At 48.9% G+C, this 22435-nt stretch overlaps 1 protein-coding gene across 1 annotated transcript in view; it reads right to left on the reverse strand.

The window, feature by feature from the left end:
- The window catches only part of MTURN (maturin, neural progenitor differentiation regulator homolog), a 28591-nt gene extending 6705 nt beyond the window's left edge, over positions 1 to 21886 (reverse strand). The window contains exon 1 of the mRNA XM_040353055.1: positions 21524 to 21886. Within this exon, the coding sequence (XP_040208989.1) occupies positions 21524 to 21685 (162 nt within the window). The 5' untranslated portion in view covers positions 21686 to 21886. The remainder of the gene's footprint in view (positions 1 to 21523) is intronic.
- Positions 21887 to 22435: the final 549 nt, after the last annotated feature.

The following is a 22435-nucleotide window of genomic DNA, read 5'->3' on the forward strand; positions in this document are numbered from 1 at the left end:
GTTTATAGCGCAAAAAATAAAAACCGCAGAGGCGATCAAATACCACCAAAAGAAAGCTCTACTTGTGGGGAAAAAAGGACGTCAATTTTGTTTGGGAGTCACGTCGCACGACCGCGCAATTGTTAGTTAAAGCGACGCAGTGCCGGAAGCTGAAATTTCACCTGGGCAGGAGGGGGGTATATGTGCCCAGTAAGCAAGTGGTTAATTAACTAATGCAGGCTTCCGTGCATCCGGATAGTATTTACAGCACTTCACCTTTTGCATATTTTGTTATGTTTCAGCCTTATTGCAAAATGGATCAAATTCATTATTTTCCTAAAAATTCTACAAACAATACCCCATAATGACAATGTGAAAGGTATGTAAATTTATTAGAAATAGAAAATGAAACAAAAAAAAATAAAAAAAATCACATGTACATAAGTATTCACAGCCTTTGCCACAACACTCAAAATTGAGCTCAGGCGCATCGTGTTTCCACTGATCATCCTTGAGATGTTTCTACAACTTGGAGTCCACTTGTGGTAAATTCAGTTCATTGGACATGATTTGAAAAAAAGGCACACATCTGTCTATACAAAGTCCCACAGTTAACAGTGCATGTCAGAGCACAAACCAAGCCATGAAGTCCAAGGAATTGTCTGTAGATCTCCAAGACAGGATTGTATCGAGGCAGAGATCTGGGGAAGGGTACAGAAAACATTTCTGCAGCATTGAAGGTCCCAATGAGTACAGTGGTCTTCATCATCTGTAAATGAAAGACGTTTGAAACCACCAGGACTACTCCTAGAGTGGGCCACCCGGCCAAACTGAGCAATTGGTGGAGAAGGGCCTTAGTCAGGGAAGTGACCAAGAACCCAATGGTAACTGACAGAGCTTCAGCGTTTCTCTGTAAAGAGAGAACAACCATCTCTGTAGCACTCCACCAATTAGGCCTGTATGCTAGAGTGGCCAGACGGAAGCCACTCCCCAGTAAAGGGCACACGACAGCCATCTGGAGTTTGCCAAAAAGGCACCTGGAGGACTCAGACCACAAGAAACAAAATCTCTGGTTTAAAGAAACAAAGATTGAACTCTCTGCCCTGATCGGCAAGTGTCATGTCTGGAGCAAACCAGGCAACGCTCATCACCTGGCCAATACCATCCCTACAGTGAAGCATGGTGGTGGCAGCATCATGCTGTGCTGGAGTGTGAACCCAGCCTTACTCTTTCTGGCAAGCCCACAACCCTGATGTAACAGCGTTACATTACGTTGACTGGGTGCTCCGCTGTGAGTTAGGGTTAGGGGGTGCAAATTGCTGGCCTTACCCCGGGCACTGACAAACCATACTATGCTTAAAAAAACTGGCTCCTAACTTGTTTAGCTGGCTCTTAGATTCAAAGCTTGCTTGTAATGCAAAGCACTTGCATATCAAAGCAAGTTTCCCCATAGAAGTCAATGGAAACAAAGATAATTTGTTCCACATTCACTTCTATGGCATGCAATACTGCATGTGGCCAGAGGTGGTGGGGGGGGGGCACCGGAGAGACTCGAAAATACTCGGGTACAGCACGGCTGATCTTGGAAACACTCGGTTATGGAGAATTTCCAAGTATTTCCGAAACCGTTCAGATTGTCACCGGCGCCCCCGCAACTCTGGCTAAATGTGGTACTGCACACCCCATTAGCTTGAATTCTGCTCGCTTTGCGAGACACCACTCACAAACTCAGAGTCAGAATTTTTTGTAAAAAGTTGCTCGTCTTTCAACATGTTTGTTAACCGCGTTACTCGTAAACCAAGGTTCCACTGCATTGTCTTGTTGGAGATTTTAACCAAGGACCCTAGCAACACTAGGCAGAATGGCTAATTACAATGAGGGAAAAAAGCATTTAAACACCTGCTGATTTTGTATGTTTGCCTACTGACAAATAAATGATCAGTCTATAATTTTAATGGTAGGTTTATGTTAACAGTGAGAGACCGAACAACAAAAAAATATCCAGAAAAACGCATTTCAAAAAAAGTTATAATTCGATTTGCATTTTAATGAGTATTTGATCCCCTATCAATCAGCAAGATTTCTGGCTCACAGCTGTCTTCTATACAGGTAACAAGCTGAGATTAGGAGCACTCTTAGGCCTTGTACAGATGAGCGGACCTGTCTGATGAAAACGGTCCGCAGACCGTGTTCATCGGACATGTCTGCTAGCAGATTTTGGTCTGATGGTTGTACACACCATCAAACCAAAATCCCCGCGGACAGAATACGCGGTGACGTGGCAGCGACGATGACGCGGCGACGTGCGCGAACCCGGAAGTTCAATGCTTCCACGCATGCATCTAATCACTTCAAAATCATGCACGGGTTCTCGGGCCAGCGGACATGTCCAATGAGTCGTACTGACCATCGGACATGTGCGGACAGGCTTCCAGCGGACATGTTTCTTAGCAAACATTTGTCTGCTGGAAACCTGTCCGGTCGGCCGGAAAATTGTCTGGTCGGCCCTACACACGACCGAACATGTCTGCTGAAACTTTCTCGGATGAACAGTTGTCTGATTACACCAATCGGGCACTCGTGTGGCTTCGTTATATTGACGATATCTTTATAGTTTGGACCGATACACAGTCGGCCCTGACTGATTTTGTCAATATGTTGAACAATAACAACTACAACTTGAAATTCACGGTCAGTAGCCACCCCCGTAGGATATCCTTCCTGGATGTTGAAATTTACATCGATAATGATAACCGCCTAGCGTCCACTTTATACCGCAAGGAAACTGCGGGTAATACCATTCTACACTCAGACAGTGCACATGCCATCCCATTGAAACGCAGTATACCCTATGCACAGTACCTTAGGTTGAGGCGCAACTGCACACACGAGGCACACGAGCGGACGTGTGTACGAGGCCTTAGGGTACGTTTACATTGGAGGCAGGTTTGAAATTGTGCGCATTCAGCTGAACTTGCACAATTTCAAACCCACATTTCAGTGCGAGTTCAGGGGCGATTTGAAAGACATCTGTGCGGGTTCATGCACAGATGTCTATTATATAAAAATAAAAAAAACTGCACTCGAATATGTGAAGGTTTCCAATAGCAGCAGCTCAACTGTGAGATAGACGCAGTAAAAAAACAAAATTTAAAACTAAGCTGCGCTAAACATTTGCCGAATACATCAAATAAAAATCCAAACACTGAAAACAGAATGTCCTAATGCGAAAAAGTCCATCCAAGCAATTAATCAAAAATACTAGTGCTACACCTGTGTGACAATGAAAATGATAAAATGAATAATATTGAATAAAGTCCAATTGTGATAAAGAAGGATCATTCCCGTGATGCCGACACCATCCAACACCAAAAGTGTAATGTGACCTCCACCGTAACAACAATGCCTGCTTACATGGACCTCTTATAAAGAGTTCAATAGCACTTGTGGCTTATACCCAGCCAGGGAACCGATACAGCATGAAGTCTGACCTCAGGGTATCACACACACATTAAAGTTCCCCTGGAAAAATATAAAACTCGCCATAGTGTAAAAACGTCTGGAACTTTAATTATGGCATATAAGGTTGCACTTACATTTGGAAAGCATAAAACTAAATGTATAAATGAATAGCCGGCTGGCTAATACACAAACACCCGTCCTTCCGGGATCGCAGAAGCATGGTGATTTCAGCACATCGCTCCGACGCGTTTCGTTACAATCTGCCGTCGTCTTGGGGCACGGGCGGCATTCTATCTCACCACATTTAATACTAAAGACCAGGGGTAGGCAACCAGTAGCCCCCCCAGCTGTTGTGGAACTACATTTCCCATGAAGCATTGCAAGGCTGGCAGTTACAATTACTCCCAGAAGCATGATGGGACTTGTAGTTCTGCAACAGCTGGAGGACTCCAGGTTGCCTATCCCTGCTATAGACCATAACAACCACGCCTCGGTCTGAGCCTCGGGCAGTCCCTTGCATTATTCGCCATTTTGGAGAAGGGGAATTTACTGCACTCGATTTGTCAGATTTAGAGCTTCCTCTCTATTGTATCTTTGTGGGATGCCCGGTCCCCACCAAACAAGTAAAGAAAACTGCAGAGGCGCATTGCGGGCGGTATTGCCGCGGTTTCCCATTGTTTTAAATGGGAAGGAGCGGTATACACGCCGCTCCAAAGATGCTGCTGGCAGGAGATTTTTTTCTCTCCCGCCAGCGCATTGCCTCAGTGTGAAAGCCCTTCGGCTTTCACATTGAGTATGCAGTGCAGGAGTTTTTCAGGCGGTATAGCAGCGCTATTTTTAGCGCTGTACTGCCTGAAAAACTCCTCAGTGTGAAAGGGGTCTAAAGCTAACAAGACCACCTCCAATGGTCAAACTAGCAAAACATCTATTATTATAAATGGCGGTCTTGAGGCTAAATAATGGAAAACCAGCAGTTCAAAGTAGGTTCCATCTAATACCCCAAGAAAAAAGGGGACTAAAGGGTATATATAAAATATCAAAATGACTAGCCCTGAATGACTAAACAACCAATTAGCACCACACAGATCCGGGGAACAGGAAGTGCCACCAAAATCAACATGGGCTCATGAAGTCACTATTACTTAAAGTGGAGGTTCACCCTAAAAACGATTTTTTTACATTAGAGCCAGCATAGTAAGGGCAGCCCTCAAAAATTCCACTCGCCTGCTCGCGATTTGCGAGTGGAATTTCATTCAGGGCGAGTGAGGAGCTGGGGTGGATGATCGTTTCCTGGCTGAAGCGATCAGCCAGGAAACTGTCAGCCAGAGGACACACAGCGGCAGGACCGGACTTCCCTGGCGCCGCTTTGAGCTGAGGAGGCTGCAGCGCTCACCTCCCCCTCTCTCTCTCCTCTTGTTTTCGTTTTATTGCGCACACACAGCGGGGATGTCACGCTGTGTGTGATGGAGCTGGCTGTGTCTGTTCGACGTGCAGTGTAAAAAGGTCCCGCCCCCCCTAGACCGGCGTTTGTAAAAAATAGTATCAGCATTCCGTCTATGGAACAAGCCAGCTAGAGGTGTGGGACCTTGTTACACTGCGCGCGCGGGGGGCTCGTTTGTTCGCGCGGGGGGGGTCATTTGTTTGTCCGCTCGCTCAGGAAAAAAAAAAAAGATGTAACACGCTGGAAGTGAAAGTCAGCTGACCAGCTGACACCAATGCAGTGAAGGGGGAGGAGCTCTCCCCTCTGCAGGAGATCCTATCATCACAGGAATATACCTGGAGGCATGGGAGTAACGATATCGACTGAGAAAGTAAGTGACATAATAGTCAGTGCACTGCAGCTGATCTCTGTCTCTTACTGACCCCCTTCACCACCACAGATCTTATCCCTATTCCTGGTGCCATCCTTCCCCACCACCATCACCTCTGCCTCTTACTGCCAACCCCACAACCACCGAACCCGCCACTGATACCACCACCACCCCTGCCACTGATCCCACCCACCACCACCATCGATGTCACCACCCCTGCCACTGATCCCACCCACCACCACCACCGATGTCACCACCCCTGCCACTGATCCCACCCACCACCACCGATGTCACCACCCCTGCCACTGATCCCACCCACCACCACCACCGATGTCACCACCCCTGCCACTGATTACACCCACCACCACCAATGTCACCACCCACCACCAATGTCACCACCCACCACCACCGATGTCACCACCCCTGCCACTGATCCCACCCACCACCACCCCTGCCACTGATTCCACCCACCACTACCGATCCCACCACAACCACTGATCCCACCCCCCATACGTCACCACTGCCAGTGATCTTACCTCCTTCACAGCCACCACTGATCCCATCCCCCCACCACCACCACGATCCCACCATGCCCGCCACTGATTCCACCACCACCACTGATCCCATCACCCCTCACCATCACCACTGCCAGTGATCTAACCCCCCTCACAGCCACCACTGATCCCATCCCCCCCACCACTGCTGCCACTCACCCCATCCAACCCACCACCACTGAACCCCCCGGATAAGAGGGGCAGCGGGCGGCATATAGACTGGAACCAATAGCCGTGACTGCAGGAGAAAAATGGAGGGTATTGGTTAATCTATATGCCGCCCGCTGCTTCTCCTATCCGGGTGTACATGGGTGAGACATGGGCCCCCTGAAGCATGGGTCTGGGATGAGTGACAGTGAGCGGTGGTAGCAGTGATGGGGAAATGGGATCGGGGATGGGAAAATGGAGGGGATCGGTTCCTCTGTATGCTGCCCTATCCAGGTGTACAGTGGTGACACATGGGCCCTCTGAAGTGAGAGTGCATTGATGGGCACAGTGAGAGTGCATTGATGGGCACAGTGAGAGTGCATTGATGGGCACAGTGAGAGTGCATTGATGGGCACAGTGAGAGTGCATTGATGGGCACAGTGAGGCTGCATTGATGGGCACAGTGAGGCTGCATTGATGGGCATAGTGAGGCTGCAATCATTGGCACCATAAAGCTGCATTTGATGGGCACAGTGAGGCCGCATTGATGGGCACAGTGAGTGTGCATTCATGGGCACAATGAGTCTGCATTTGATGGGCACAATGAGTCTGCATTTGATGGGCACAATGAGGCTGCATTTGATGGGTACTGATATGCTTTATGTTAATATTGTTAAAGTTGTTTTATTTTTGGAACTTAATTCTGCTGAAAACATTTAACAGTGTAATTTCATGACATTTACAAGGGCGTGTTTAGGCGCGGACTTAGGGGTGGGGCAAGTGGTGGCGAGTAACTGTTAAGGTCTGGCTAGTGGCTCAGGACTTGAAATTTTGAGCCCTGGTAAGGGCATATACTTTCGGCATGTTTTCATTTTTTTTTCTCCGTACTTACCTTTATATTCTGATTTGGTCCAGGGCATCCGCGTTCTGATGACTCCGGGACTGGGCGTTCCTATCCCTGCCTCAGGGTTCCGATGACTGCAGGACTTGGCGTTCCTATCCTTCCGTTCGATAATTGACGGCTTGTGAAACAGGTGACCTGTCGCACAACGCGCGTCACCAGATTTCCGGAAATAGACGAGCTATGAGTCGGCACTATACGGCACCTGCGCCCGCCGTGTAGAGCTGACTGCGCAGGCGCCGTATAGTGCTGACTCGCATCTCGGCTATTTCCCGACATCTGGTGACGCGCGTTGTGCGACAGGTCACCTGTTTCACAAGCCGTCAATCATCGAACGGAAGGATAGGAACGCCCAGTCCCGCAGTCATCAGAACCCGGAAGCCCTGGACAAAAACAGAATATAAAAAGGTATGTACGGAGAAAGGTATGTACGCTTTAAGGAGACTGGTCCCCAGTGGTCAGAGCCAAAACTACAAAATTAAAAAACAGCAATAAGAAGTGGTTATATAAAAAATAAGTAAAAATTCTTATTAAAACCCAAAAGTTCCAATCTCTTTACCCCACCCGGAAACTGGCAGAAAAGGCTGGATTATCTCATCGTAAGTGATACTGTTTTATTTATTAAATTACTAGTTTGGTTTTACCTGTGGCAAGCTTTTCCCTTTCTTTGGGTTACCGTGATCACGAGAACCGAGGACCTAATCTCAGCTTGTTAACTGTACATAATAAAAAAAAAAAAGAAGACACCTGTCCACAAAATCAGATTCCAATCTCTCCACCATGGCCAAGACCAAAGAGCTGTCCAAGGATGTCAGGGACAAGATTGTAGACCTACACAGGGCTGGAATGGGCTACAAGACCAATCGCCATGCAGCTTGGTGAGAGGGTGACAACAAATGGAAGAAAAAAATAAGTCAGGCCGCGTACACACGATCAGTCCATCCGACGAGAGAGGTCCAAAGGACCGTTTTCATCGGTTAACCGATGAAGCTGACTGATGGTCTGATGTGCCTACACAACATCAGTTTAAAAACCGATCGTGTCAGAACGCGGACACGTAAACCACGTACGACGGCACTATAAAGGGGAAGTTGTGTTAGTTAAAGACGATTCACGCTTTTCTGTCTGTTACAGCGTGATGAATGTGCTATCTTCAAAACGAACGCTAGTTTTACAAGAACGAGCGCTCCAGTCCCCTCATTTAGTCTGAGCATGCGTGGAGTTTGAACCGATGGTCATGCGTACTAACGACCGGTTTTGACCTATCGGTTAGGTGTCCATCGGTTAAATTTTAAAGTAAGTTCTCTTTTTTTGGACCGAAGGACAACTGACCAATGGGGCCCACACACGGTCGGTTTGGACCGATGAAACTGAACTTCAGTACGTTTTCATCGGTTTTGTCCGATCGTGTGTACAAGGCCTCAATCTATCTCAGTCTGGGGCTCCATGCAAGAGCCCAGCCCAGAACTACACGGGAGAATGTTGATAATGATCTCAAGCTAGTTGGGTCACCAAGAAAACAATTGGTAACACACTACGTCGAGAAGGATTTTAATCCTGCAGCGCCTGCAAGGACCCCCTGCTCAAGAAAGCACATGTACAGGTCCGGGTGAAGTTTGCTAATGAACTTCTGAATGATTCAGAGGAGAACTGGGTGAAAGTGTTGTGGTCAGATGAGACCAAAATTTAGCTCTTTGGCATCAACTCAACTCGCCGTGTTTGGAGGAGGAATGCTGCCTATGACCCCAAGAACACCATCCCCACTATCAAACATGGAGGTGGAAACATTATGCTTTGAGGGGGAGGGGGGGACAGGACAAGACAACTTCACCGCAATCGGGGATGATAGATGGGGCCAGGTACCATCAAATCTTGGGTTATAACCTCCTTCCCTCAGCCAGAGCATTGAAAATGGGTTGTGGATGGGTATTCCAGCATGAAAATGACCCACAACACACGGCCAACGCAACAAAGGAGTGGCTCAAGAAGAAGCACATTAAGGTCCTGCAGTGGCCTATCCAGTCTAGAGACCATAAATCCATAGAAAACATGTGGAGGAAGCTGAAGGTTGAGTTACAAAACGTCAGCCTTGAAAACCTCATGACTTGGAGAGGATCTGCAAAGAGGATTGGGACAAAATCCATTCTGAGATGTATACACACATGGTGACCACCTTCAAGAAACGTCTGACCTCTGTGATTGCCAACAAGGGTTTTGCCATAAAGTACTGAGTCCTGTTTTCCGAAGGGGTCAAATACTTATTTAGTCATTAAAATGCAAATTAAAGTGATTGTAAAGGTTCGGAAAAATATATAAAATATAACAAACATACCATACTTACCTCCACTGTGCAGTTTGTTTTGCACAGAGTGGCCCCGATCCTCGTCTTCTGGGGTCCCACGGCGGCTGTCTCGGCTCCTCCCTGCATCAGATAACCCCCTCTGGGAAGCGCTTTCCCCAAGGGGGTTACCTTGTAGGTGCGCTCCCAAGTCTAGCATTTGCGTCCATGGACATGATTGCCTGACTCGGCCCCGCCCCCAGGTTATTGGATTTGATTAACAGCAGCGGGAGCCAATGGCTGCCCTACTATTAATCTATCCAATAAAGAGCTGAGAAGCCCGGACCGAGATCCAGCACGTCCTCGATGCGGGACTTTTCGAGGGCTCAGGTAAGTAAAACGGGGGGCCTGTAATTATCGGATGTTTTTTCACCTTAATGCATAGGATGCTCTCGTAATCCAATGTACTACTGTATCTGAAATGTATTTTATATCTGTGCATTTAGCTTTTTATGTGAATTTCAACTTTAATATGTCTCAAACGAAGTCCACTGAGCAAATGTAAAAAGAAATAAATAGGACAAGGGTCTTGTCTTTGTAGTCTGAAGGAGGCGGGGTAGGAACATAAACTGAGGCTGTGTTGCAAATATCAGCTAATTTGAAAAGCAAATGTGCTTGCGGGACGGGGAAAAAAGTCCTGCAAAAGTCCTGCAATTAGTAACCAATTACCTGCTTCTTAACTCGAAAAGTCCCACCCTTTGTCTGGACCTGTTGTGCATTGTGTCTTGTGTGAATAATGTAGCAGAGGGGAGGGGAAGTGCTGCGATCTTATGAAATGGGCAGTCCGTGCCGTGGGCCAGGTAAATCACCTTGGCGGGCCGTAGTTTGAGGACCCCTGCTATAAATGCTGGTTATCTAGCTGTCCTGCTGATATTTCCAGTGACTATGACCTTCATGCACATAAAAAATAAAACATACCCACCCTGCTTTAATACTGAGTGAATTGCAGAAGCCGCAAATGACCACATTTCTCCTGTCACAGGTGTAAAGATCTTCCAACAGTTCCCTGAAACTTGTAAACAAATGTATGAATGATAAAGTGGAGATTAAAGTGGATGTAAACCCGGGAAAATTTGTATTTATTTTTTTTATGTCACAATGTAGGGTATAAGATTTCCTATCATCTGTGCCCAGTCTTGCCACACAGAGTTAATACAGCTCTGAGCAATCCTCTTTTATTGTTCAGTGAAATAAAACGGACTTACAGAGAAAAAAACCTTGGTCTGTTCCGCCCCCTTGCTGTGAGTGACAGGTTATTTACATATCTCATGCACTAGCCTGCAGACAGAGGCACAGCCTGTGTAAAAAGTTCACAACTAACATCCCTCTCCTCTCCCCTTCTCTCCCTTCCAGCTCTCCCAGGATTGGCTGCATTTACTGTGTTTTGACTGGATGTTTCTCATCATGGAATGTGATCCACAGTTCAGTGTGACGAGGAAATGCATGTATATTACAGTGAAAACACAAAACAGAAAGCAGAATATACACAGACAAGTGATCTGATTTAGGTTAGATGTATCTAGTGAGAGCTGGGCAGAAGAGAAGCTCGAGTGATCTGATTGTTATATTGCAGTGTGTGTGTGTGTCTGAGGTCACCTGATCACAGTTGCAACATCAGGCTATTTACATATCTCATGCACTAGCCTGGAGACAGGCATTATTTTTTACTTCCCACCCCCACTCCTTTTCTGAAGTCATGTGGTTACTTTTCTGGATTTTGACTGGATGGTAGTGATCATAGCAGAATTTAGTGTAAGGAATACACAAGAGAAAATGCATGTTGACAAGGGGAGTGTAGAGGTGGGCGGGGAGTCTACTTACATCACGACTCCACCCACCGAGCTCCAGACAGCAGACCCACCCGATCTGCAGTTTTTCAGGTTTTATACTAGACAGAGGGGAGACATTTGGCAGGTAAGGATACATGCAGGAGGCATGTATATCCTTATAGATCAGCACTATGGCAGTAGTTTAGAAAGGATGAGAGTGGCTTTACATCCACTTTAAAGCTGAACTCGAGGGAATATAAAAACCTCCCTTGCAGGGGAGGGTAGGTTCCAGAAAAAGCACTTTTTCTTACCTGGTCCCCTGCAGCCTCTTCTCCCCTATGCTTTAGAGGTCGCAGGTCCTCTAATGTCATCAAGTACAATGCAGCATCCAGATCTCTGCATTGGATGTGAGGACACCCAAGAGTAAAGTGAATAGGACCTGAAGCCAGGGGAGCAGAGGGTCGGGGTAAGTAAAAGTGCTTTTCCTTACCCTCTCTGGTCCATAAAGACCAAGTGGGCTTTGTCCCCCTCCGCCAAGCGGGGGACAACACGAGAAAGGTGATTGACCTAATTGACGTGGCGAGCAGGGAGGGCCCGGAGTCTTTGCTCCTGAGTCTGGATGCAGAAAAGGCGTTTGATCGCCTTGGCTGGCCCTTCATGCTCGCCACGTTAAGGCATATGGGATTTAGGGGACCTTTCCTCCAGGTGGTCCGACACCTCTACACCAACCCGATCTCACAGGTGAAAACACCCTTTGCCACTTCATCCACCTTCCCCGTTACTAATGGAACCCGTCAGGGGTGCCCCCTCTCCCCCCTCCTCTTTGCTCTCTGCGTCGAGCCCTTAGCAGCGACGATCCGAGGCAACCCGGACATTCGAGGAATCCCAGTAAGGGGGAGGGAATTTAAGATCTCCCTCTTTGCCGATGACATCATCCTGACACTGACGCGCCCCCGCATCTCCCTGCCCAACCTACACAGGGAATTGGAATGCTACGGGGCCCTTTCGGCATACAAGAGTAATACGTCCAAGTCTATGGCCATGCCGATCAATATGCCCGAACCAGAGGCCCTACACCTGCAGTCCGTCTTCCCGTACCACTGGGAGCGAACCTCCCTGAAATACCTGGGGATCCAATTGACCCCAAGCTTTGCATCCCTGTACCAAGCCAACTTCCCCCCCCTATACAGTTCAATAAGGGCGCTGATCCACAAATGGAAGTCCCATCAGATATCCCTATTGGGCCGGATAGCGGCAATAAAGATGGTTGTCCTCCCAAAACTACTATACCTCTTCCAGACCCTCCCTATCCCGGTCCCCTGTGCACATCTGCGAGCCCTACAAGCCGACCTCCTCCGGTACGTGTGGAACTACAAACGCCACAGGATCCCACGTTCGGTTATGACGACGTCACAAACCGAGGGAGGCCTGGCCTTCCCAGACCTGGTCAAATACTACCAGGCCTCACAACTCCGGGCAGTGGCATCATGGTTCCCCCAGAAGTCTTACAATAGATGGACGGAGGTGGAAAAGATCTGGTTGGCGCCTATACACCCCAACAACCTCCTGTGGAACGCAAATGCGGCAGTGGAGCCCGGACGTTTACTGGGCTCCATGCGGCAGCTTCAAAGTACCTGGAGGAGGCTAGCCCAAGACGGTCGACTTAAGTCCGATAGCTCCCTGCTGACCTCTTTCCTCTACAACCCTAAAGTACCGACCAGTCTCACCCACCAGATGTCCTGGCCCTGGGCCTCGCGAAACCTATTTCACTTTGGTCATCTAGTAGACCCCAGATCCCGCACCCTACACTCCTTCACTGATCTCCAAGCCAAACATGACATTCCACGACAAGCTTTTTTCAGCTACCTACAGATCAGGCACTACGCCCATACAATCGCCCCCCGGCTCCTCTTCTCAAAACCGACCCCATTTGAGCGAATCATTCTCGAGGGCACAGCCCGAAGGGGTCTCATATCAGATATCTACCAAATCCTCAATGAATACCCCATACAAACCAAAGGTAAACATGCATATATGCTCCGATGGGAGAGGGAGTTGGGGGAGGTGCTCTCGGAGGACGAGTGGAGGGCGGTTTGGAGGCAGGCGGCCAAGAGTTCGATCTGTACCCTTTATAAGGAAAATATGTATAAAGTGCTGTTCTTTTGGTACCTGACCCCGGACGTCCTCCACAAGATTTACCCCTCCACCTCTGACCGATGCTGGCGTTGTAGCCAAGCCAAGGGCACACTGTTCCACATCTACTGGACGTGCCCCCTGATTGTCCCATTCTGGACTCAAACACAAGAGCTCCTATCTCGCCTCCTGGAGGCGCCCATACCCCTCTCCCCGAAGCTGTTTTTGCTGGGCCTATCCCAACCTCGCATAGCTAAACCCTACAAGAAACTGCTGAGACACATAACCACAGCTGCGAGGTGCTTGATAGCGCTTCATTGGAAGAAACCAATCCTCCCATCACAAGAAGCCCTCTATGCCAGGGTCAAAGATGTAGAACTCATGGAAAAAATGACGGCTAGGATTCAGGATAGGTTGGAGGACCACGATCTGGTCTGGGAGAGGTGGCACGTGGTGGAGGACCCGCCGTGAGATGACAATAGGCCGCCAAGGTACACTGCTCACCCCGACATTCCTGCCTGCCCCCCCCCCCCATCTCTCCTGTCCCTTCCCCTCTTCTCCTTTTCCCTCTCGCCTCCCCCTCCGCCCTGTCCCCCCCTCTTCACCCCATCCCCTCCTTATATCCACCCTCCCTCTTTCTCTTTTTCTTTTTTTTCCTCTTTCTTTCTGATCTCCAATTGTGTTACATGTTACTGATAGCAGAAATAGATAAGAAGCCACTGTGTAAGCCCAGCTAGCTGGAATTTTGTACACCCTCTCATCTTTTGCACTTGAACTGCTGCTATATTTTGTACTGACCTTTTATGAAAATAAAAAACTGTTATTTGAAAAAAAAAAAAAAGTGCTTTTCCTTGTACCCTAGTCAAAAGTGATCATTTAACTCTTGCAGCACCACTCCACTGCAAGGGAGGAATTCTGTCTTCCCCAGAGACAGGCTTCAAACGTAGGTGTCTGCACTTTACAATACAGTGCAGGTACTTGCACATTATGGCAAAATGACCCCTTAAAGTGGAGGTTCACCCTTTAAAAAAAATTCTGACATCACACGGAGTCGAGCCATCCTACCGACAGAATGCCGGTGTTTTTTTTTTTTTCTCAGCACATACCTCGTTATCAGGATTTTCACCTCACGGCAATCCCGCGGGAGTGGGCGTTCCCAAGCACTGCCTGTGATTGACAGGCTCCCGAACGGCGCATACTGCGCGTCACAGGTTGCAGACAGAACCCGAACGTCTGTGCGCAGGCGCCGTATAGAGCCGCACCGACGATCGGGTTTTTTCGTCAACCTGTGACGCGCAGTATGCGCCGTTCGGAAGCCTGTCAATCACAGGCAGTGCTTGGGAACGCCCACTCCCGCGGGATTGCCGTGAGGTGAAAATCCTGATAACGAGGTATGAGCTGAGGAAAAAAAAAAAACACCGGCATTCTGTCGGTAGGATGGCTCGACTCCATGTGATGTCAGAATTTTTTTTGAGGGTGAACCTCCACTTTAAGGTCGCGGAGCCCTCTGATGTGGCCCGCGACCTCCTGCTCTGGAATGGAATAAAATACTATTGTTAAAGGTCAGTTTATTACTAAAATCACAGTGTATATATGGGCAGATCTTCTCTGCAGTGGTTACTGGGCTGCTTTCAAACCAATCCGCAGATGCAGAGCAGTGCACCTGCACTGAGCCATAGACTTCTGTTATTACTTGCGACTTTGGTGAGCTTTCTGAAAGTGTACAAAACCTGCACAATATAATAAAAGTCTATTGCAAAGTGCAGAAAAGACAAAGGTGCACTGCTTTGCAGCCGCGGTGCAAGTAAACCACAGCGCATCAGTGTGAAAGCAGCCATGGGCCCCTTTTACACGGTCAGTCCGACCTAACTGGACCCTCCATTCCCCTCTAAGGAGTGGCAGATGTAAACCGACTTGTGTCCTACCTCCAATCTGATCCGGCTGTGCCTGCAGAGCGGACACGGACCTGCCATCCGCCGCTCCTTTCATTGTGGCCCGCGACCAGTTACAAAGTCGCTTAAGTGGCCCTCGCGCTTCAAAACGTTGGGCACTCCTGCCTTAAGCTGACCACAGACAGTTCGAATCTCAGCCGGATCAGTAGGAACTGGTAGAGATTTGAACCATTTATGGGCAGGCTGACCAAGTTGATCGATCGGTGCAACCAACCTGCCAGATTTTACATGCAATTATCGCTAGCAGCTGTTACAGACGCTAGCAATAATAACTATTCCCAGTGGGGACAGCTTGCCCTGCCTCCTCCCCCGCCGACAGAGGACAATGGGTTTCCTCAACACTGTCTGTGTTGATGGGGTAATCGAGGGAACTTCTATCCTGCAACCCGTGGTTGTAGGAAAGAAATTTGCTCCGTCTGTAGCTGACCCCATTTTGCCTTCTTGTTCTGTGCTCTTCCTCACCATGTCTCTTTTCTATGACCACTGGACAGCCACTGATAATGTAACTCCCATACATGTGCGCTAAAGTTACATTATCCCAACTCCTGTCTCCTACTCTAGTTCTCGGAGTGTATATTGAGCTATGCATGTGCCGCAAGCAGTGTACATGAAAAGTCCTTTCTACTTAAAAACTCAACCCAGACTTTTTTTTTTTTATTTCTGCTTTAAAAGAGAACTATGGTCAAAGCTTTATTATCCATACTTTTTTTTTGGGTCACAAAATTGCACTTAAATTTTGCTCTCCTGTGATCCAGAATCAGCCAGCAGCATGCTAAAGCTCCAGGCTCTGGAAGATCCCCCAGATGTCTGATCGACAGCTTGCTCGGCCCCTCAGTGTGCCGCTGAGAGCCTAAACCAGCCCCTCCTGCCCCCACCCACAGCCCTGCACTCGAGCAAATGCAGAAGGGGTAGAGAGCACTTACTAAGGGTCACCATTCTCTGCTCAGAGAAGACAAAGCACTGAGCGATCAGCAGTCATGTGATTGCTCAGTTCTTGGGCTTAGAGGTGGCAGGGGACAGCTGCAGCACTGGATCGATGCTGTAGCAGGAAGGGGAGTATGTATGTTTAGTTATTTATATTCCCACACATCTCCTTTAAAAACATCTTTTATCAAACACAGCAACATAAAGTAAGGGAAAGAACAGCTGTTAATGTAAGGCCACTCACTGAGATCTGTCCATACAAGGGAAGCAGACTATGTGCACTTCACAGGGGTGTCACCAGAGACAGTTTTATGCCAAAGGGGGCAGCAGCTGTTGGTCTGAGGAGGGGGATGGAGACATAATGCCTGCTAATGACACCGTCTGGTTTTGTTTGTACCTGCTCTTTTGCCTTACGTAATGTACTACTGGTTGCATCCAGTACTGGAAATGGTTGTATTTTTTGCTGAATACTCAATAAAATTGTTTAAAAAAAAAAAAATGAATGCCTGCTAATAATATAAAGCAAATGCACAGCCATTACAAGCTACATGTTCCTAAAAACAGGTAGATCAGGGGCGGCCTGTCCATTGTGGGCACATGGGCGCCGTACCCCCTAACACCACCCTCCCTATCCATGCACCCGGCCCCTTTCAAGATGCAGGCGCATGAATTACAATTGTGGGGATAGGCGGGGGTGTGTATTTAGAAGCACGTGATAAGAGCCAGAGACTCTAATAGGCTTCAAAATAGGGTGGGGCTCAGGGCGCAGAGCATTGCGTCTAGAGCCCACCCAAATGTGTTGCAGCAGCAAATGAATATTTGCTGTTACAACACTGATCCTCCTCCCAGCCAATCAGGAAGTGGGTCTGGTACCCGTCACCCGATTGGCTAACAGTACAGGCGATCATATTGAATGCCTTGCAAGGAGGAGAGAAGAGACGCAGGGCGTCTCTATGAAAGGAAACAGAGCCACTCCCAGGACACAGCTGCCACAATTCACCCGCTGCATGACCCCCAACTAAGATGGGGTAAGTGTCAGGCAGACAGCGGGCGAGTGGTGATGGATGAGTGACTGCTGATAGCCGCAGGTGGGAGGATATTAAGGACCTCCTGGACCAGTCCGTTTTGTTGAATTTCATGTGCAGTCCTTTGGGATGTCAGGGACCTCACTTGAAGTCCCCTATATCAGGAAAGGGCAGCACATTTTAGTGGTTAGCACCTATGAATTGAAGCAATGGGGTCCTTGGTTCGAACCCTGCCCAGAACACAATAATCTGCATGGAGTCTGAACATTTTGGGCCAGATTCAGGTAGAAATACGTTACGCTGCGGCGGCGTAACGTATCCCATTTACGTTACACCGCCGCAAGTGCCCGATTCACAAAGCTCTTACCTGTAAACTTGCGGCGGTGTAACGTAAATCCGCTCGGCGCAAGCCCGCCTAATTCAAATGGGGCGGGCACCATTTCAATTAGGCGCGTTCCCGCGGCGAACGTACTGCGCATGCTCCGTCCATCAAATTACCCGATGTGCATTGCGCTAAATGACGTCGCAGAACCACTGTGTGTAGAGCCTAGTTGCTGGACCCCTACCTATGACATTCTCCTGTAGAACGGCCATTAGCAGTTGGTTCTTGAGTACTGGAAGGATAAATGTAGGTCTGCCTGGCAGTACATATCAACCCAGGTATATAAAGCCTAGTCACCGGGCCCTGCGCTGCCTATTTGTGGCATTTTGCATGTTCCTGATACAGCTGCTAGGATGTACAGTATTTATGTTTGCCTGGCAGGCCCCTGGTATATAAAGCCTAGTTGCTGGTCCATGTACTGCCTAGGCAAAGCATATTCCTCTAGCACTGCCATTACCAGCCGCATGTTCCAAAATACAGGAAGAATATACTACAGTATATAATACATTTTAGGCCCCCAGTGTATGTCATCAGCCATTATCAGTTGGTTCCTGAGTACAGGAGTGGTAAATGCAGGTTTGCCTGGCAATACTACTACTGCAGCACTTACCAGATCCCCCAATGTATAAAGCTTAGTCATTGGGTGCCCTGTACTGTCTATGTATGGCATTCTCCTATACTGCTGCCATTACCAGCCACATGTTCCTAAATACAGGAAGAATAAATGTCTGTATGCCGGGCAATTCTGCAGCAGATATCGGGTCTCTGCTGTATAAAGCCGAGTCACTGGGATCCCTATACTGTGTATGGCATTCTCCTCTAGTGCTGTCATTACCAGCTGCATGTTCCTAAATACAGAAAGGATACATTGTATGCAGAATAGTTTAGGCTCCCAGGGTGTGCCATTCTTCTGTAGCACAGAAGTTGGTTCCTGGATACAGAAAGAATAAATATTTGTGCCTGGCAGTCCTGAAGCACATATCAGACCCCTGTAGTATACAACCTAAACACTGGGCCCTGTTCCCTGCCTGCTTGCTGCATTCTCCTCTAGTGCTGCCATTACAAGGTGCCTGTTCCTAAATACAGGGGGCCGGATTCAGGTAGAATTGCCCATTATTTACAGAGGCGCAAGGCAACGTTTTTGCCCTGCGCCCCTGCAAATTTGCTCCGCTGCCCTTGATTCACGGAGCAGAAGCTCCGTGAATTGCACGGGCGCGCCGGCAAATTGCCCGGCACAAGAGCACGCAATTTAAATGATCCCGTAGGGGGCGGGAATCATTTAAATTAGGCGCGTTCCCGCGCCGCTCGTAGAGCGCATGCTCCGTCGGGAAACTTTCCCGACGTGCATTGCGGCAAATGTTGTCGCAAGGACGTCATTTGCTTCAAAGTGAACGTGAATGGCGTCCAGCGCCATTCACGGTTCACTTACGCAAAGTACGTAAAATTCTAATTTCGCGACGCGGGAACGACGGGTATACATAGCAGGGGCAGCCTTGCGCGAAGACCGCCGTACGTAAACAACGTAAATTGCGTACGCAGGGCTCGCGCAACGTTGTGAATCGGTGTTAGTATGCAATTTGCATACTATACACTGAGCACAACGTGAACGCCACCTAGCGTCCACCGCAAGAATGCAGCCTAAGATATGCGGGCATAAGAGCCTTATGCCGCGCAGATCTTGGGCTGCAGTCAGCGTAACGAGGTTCCTGAATCAGGAGCACTCGTTACGCCAGGGGAAGTAAGCAATTGCGCTGTGTAACCTATGGTTACACAGGCGCAATTGCTTCTTGAATCTACCCCAGGGAGGATACATTGATCGCAGGCTCCCAGTGTATGTCATCCTCTTGAAGCACAGCCATTTCCAGTTGGTTCCTGAATACAGGAAGAAGAATAAACATGTATGCCTGGCAGTACATATTAGACCCCTGTAGTATACAACCTAGTCAGTCACTGGGCACTATTTCCAGCCTGTGTTCTGGTGCTGCCACTATCAGCTGCCTGTTCCTAAATACAGGAAGGATACATGTCTGTATGCCTGGCAATTCTGCAGCAGATATCAGGCCTCTGGTGTATAAATACTAGTCACCAGGCCCTGTCCTGCCTGTGTATGGCATTCTCCTCTAGTGCAGCCCATTGCATTAGGGTGTGCACCCCAAAACTCAAACACACATGCCTTTCTGTGCAGCCTCAGCTGCACATGACAGGGAATGAATGAGAAGTGCTCTGTGCTGAGCGGCATCCTGTTCATTCACAAACTGAAGTACAGTATTGTAAACACAGTTGACTATCCCTCCAATATAAATAAACAGAGCGTTTGTTTATTTAGAAAAGGAAGGAGGTGGTAAATGGCATATTTACTATCCCCTTCCCCCACTCTCCATCCTGAAACTTCCCCTGCAGCAGCTGGGGGGAGAGGAGTGAAATGAAGCCAGCAGCACTGTGGTGCTGGGGGCAAACCTGGGCAGTAGGAGAATTAGTAATGATTAGGGTGTGCCCAGGCACATCCCCTGCACACGCCTATGAGTGCTGCCATTACCAGCTGCCTGGTTCTGCATACAGGAAGCATAAATGTATGTCTGCAGCAGATATCAGGCCTCTGGTGTATAAAGCCGAGTCACCAGGCCCTGTACTGTCTATGTACAGCATTCTCCTCTAGTGCTGCCATTACCAGCTGCCTGTTCTTGAACACAGAAGGATAAATGTTTGTATGCCTGGCATTTCTGCAGCAGATATCCGACCTCTGGTGTATAAGGCCTAGTCACAGGGCCCTGTACTGTCTATGTATGGCATTCTTCTAAAGCACTGCCATTACCAGCTGCCTGTTCATGAACACAGGGAGGATAAATGTGTTGCAGGGCATTGTAGGCCCTCAGTCTGTGTTGTCACCCTCCTGGGGCAGAGCCATTATCAGCTACTTCCTGTATACAAGAAGGACATGTATATGTCTGTATATCTGGCAGTAGTGCACAATGTAACAGATGCTGGTGTATGGAGCCCAGTCACTGGGCCCTGTCCTGCCTGTGTGTGTGTGGCATTCTCTTCCAGCACTGCCAGCCTGTTCCTGAATACAAAAAGGATACATGTTGGTAAGCCTGGCAATGGTGTAACATGTATGCTGGTCGTGGTGTATGAGGCCCAGTGCCTGGGTGTCCTGTATTGTATGTATGGCATTCTCCTGTAGTGCTCCATAAAGAAAGATAGAGCCCAGTCACTGGGCCCTGTCCTGCCTGTGTGTGGCATTCTCCTCCAGCACTGCCAGCCTGTTCCTGAATACAGGAAGGATAAATGTGGGTATGCCTGGCAATGGTGTAACATGTCGTGGTGTATGAGGCCTAGTCCCTGGGTGCCCTGTACTGTATGTATGGCATTCTCCTGTAGTGCTCCATAGAGGAAGGATAGGTGTGTATGGATCCCAGTCACTGGGCCCTGTCCTGCCTGTGTGTGGCATTATCTTCCAGCACTGCCAGCCTGTTCCTGAATACAAAAAGGATACATGTTGGTATGCCTGGCAATGGTGTAACATGTATGCTGGTCGTGGTGTATGAGGCCTAGTCCCTGGGTGCCATGTACTGTATATATGGCATTCTCCTGTAGTTCTCCATACAGAAAGATAGAGCCCAGTCACTGGGCCCTGTCCTGCCTGTGTGTGGCATTATCTTCCAGCACTGCCAGCCTGTTCCTGAATACAGAAAGGATAAATGTGGGTATGCCTGGCAATGGTGTAACATGTATGCTGGTCGTGGTGTATGAGGCCTAGTCCCTGGGTGCCATGTACTGTATGTATGGCATTCTCCTGTAGTGCCCCATACAGGAAGATAGAGCCCAGTCACCGGGCCCTGTCCTGCCTGTGTGTGGCATTCTCCTCCAGCACTGCCAGCCTGTTCCTGAATACAGAAAGGATAAATGTGGGTATGCCTGGCAATGGTGGAACATGTATGCTGGTCGTGGTGTATGAGGCCTAGTCCCTGGGTGCCCTGTACTGTATGTATGGCATTCTCCTGTAGTGCTCCATACAGGAAGATAGAGCCCAGTCACCGGGCCCTGTCCAGCCGGTAGCACATCCCCGGGGAAGTACATGGCACTGCGATGGGTACCATCTTCCTCCTCTTCATCACACCCCCTTCCTCCCCCTGTGCCCGCACTCACAAAATTCTCCCCGCAGCCGTTGTCCGGGCACAGCACGTAGAAGGAGACCCCGGGATCGGCGTAGAAATCCATCCTCCGCTCGGTCTCCTCGGTGGCGATGAGGTCGAAGGGGGTGTTGGAGCACCATTTATCTGCCACGTCCGCCAGCTGCTGGAAATCCATGGTGGCCCCCGCGGTGTGCCGAGTTCCCCTGCCGCTCGCCTATGTCTGCATTGTTTACATGCTGCTCATGGAGAGGACTGGGGGGAGGAAGAGGGAAGGCCGCGGCGATGCAGCGGATACTCGGGGTATTGTTCGTCGCCCCGAACACAGCTGCGGGTTGGGTTGCTGCCGTGTGACGCGGGCGATGCAGCTTGGTGACGTCACGGCTGGCCCTGCCTTGACAGCAGCTGGGGTGGTAGCCGTCGTGACGTCACCAAGGCGGCGCCCAACCGGCTACTCCGCTGGGAGATGGAAGCCTGCGGGATGCTAGCTCGGCTCCCTCTGCGGCATCCTTCGGGTATAATCGGGCAGAACGAGAGCTGCGCCCACCCGATACCCTCCCTGCCCAGGCCAGCTTCCAGCGCTGTTACACTTTGAATGACAAATGCGACACTAAACACATATGACATGTGTATCATTTTTTCTGAGATATTTACCCACTACTGGGGTACTTATTTTTTGCTTACCAAATTAAAAAAGTGCAAACATTAAAAAAGAAAAAGTTTTTCTTTTTTTTAAATAAAATTTTGCAAATAAGTATTTTTTCTTCTTCACCGATGTGTGCTGATAGGGTGGCACTGATAGGGTGGAACTGATAAGTTGAACCTTTGGGGCAGCACTGATGGGGTGGCACTGATAAGTTGAACCGTTGGGGCGGCACTGGTAGGTTGCACTGATAAGTTGCACTGATGAGGCGGCACTGATGGATAC

Source organism: Rana temporaria, chromosome 5 (assembly GCF_905171775.1).
Source record: "Rana temporaria chromosome 5, aRanTem1.1, whole genome shotgun sequence".
Lineage (NCBI taxonomy): Eukaryota > Metazoa > Chordata > Amphibia > Anura > Ranidae > Rana > Rana temporaria.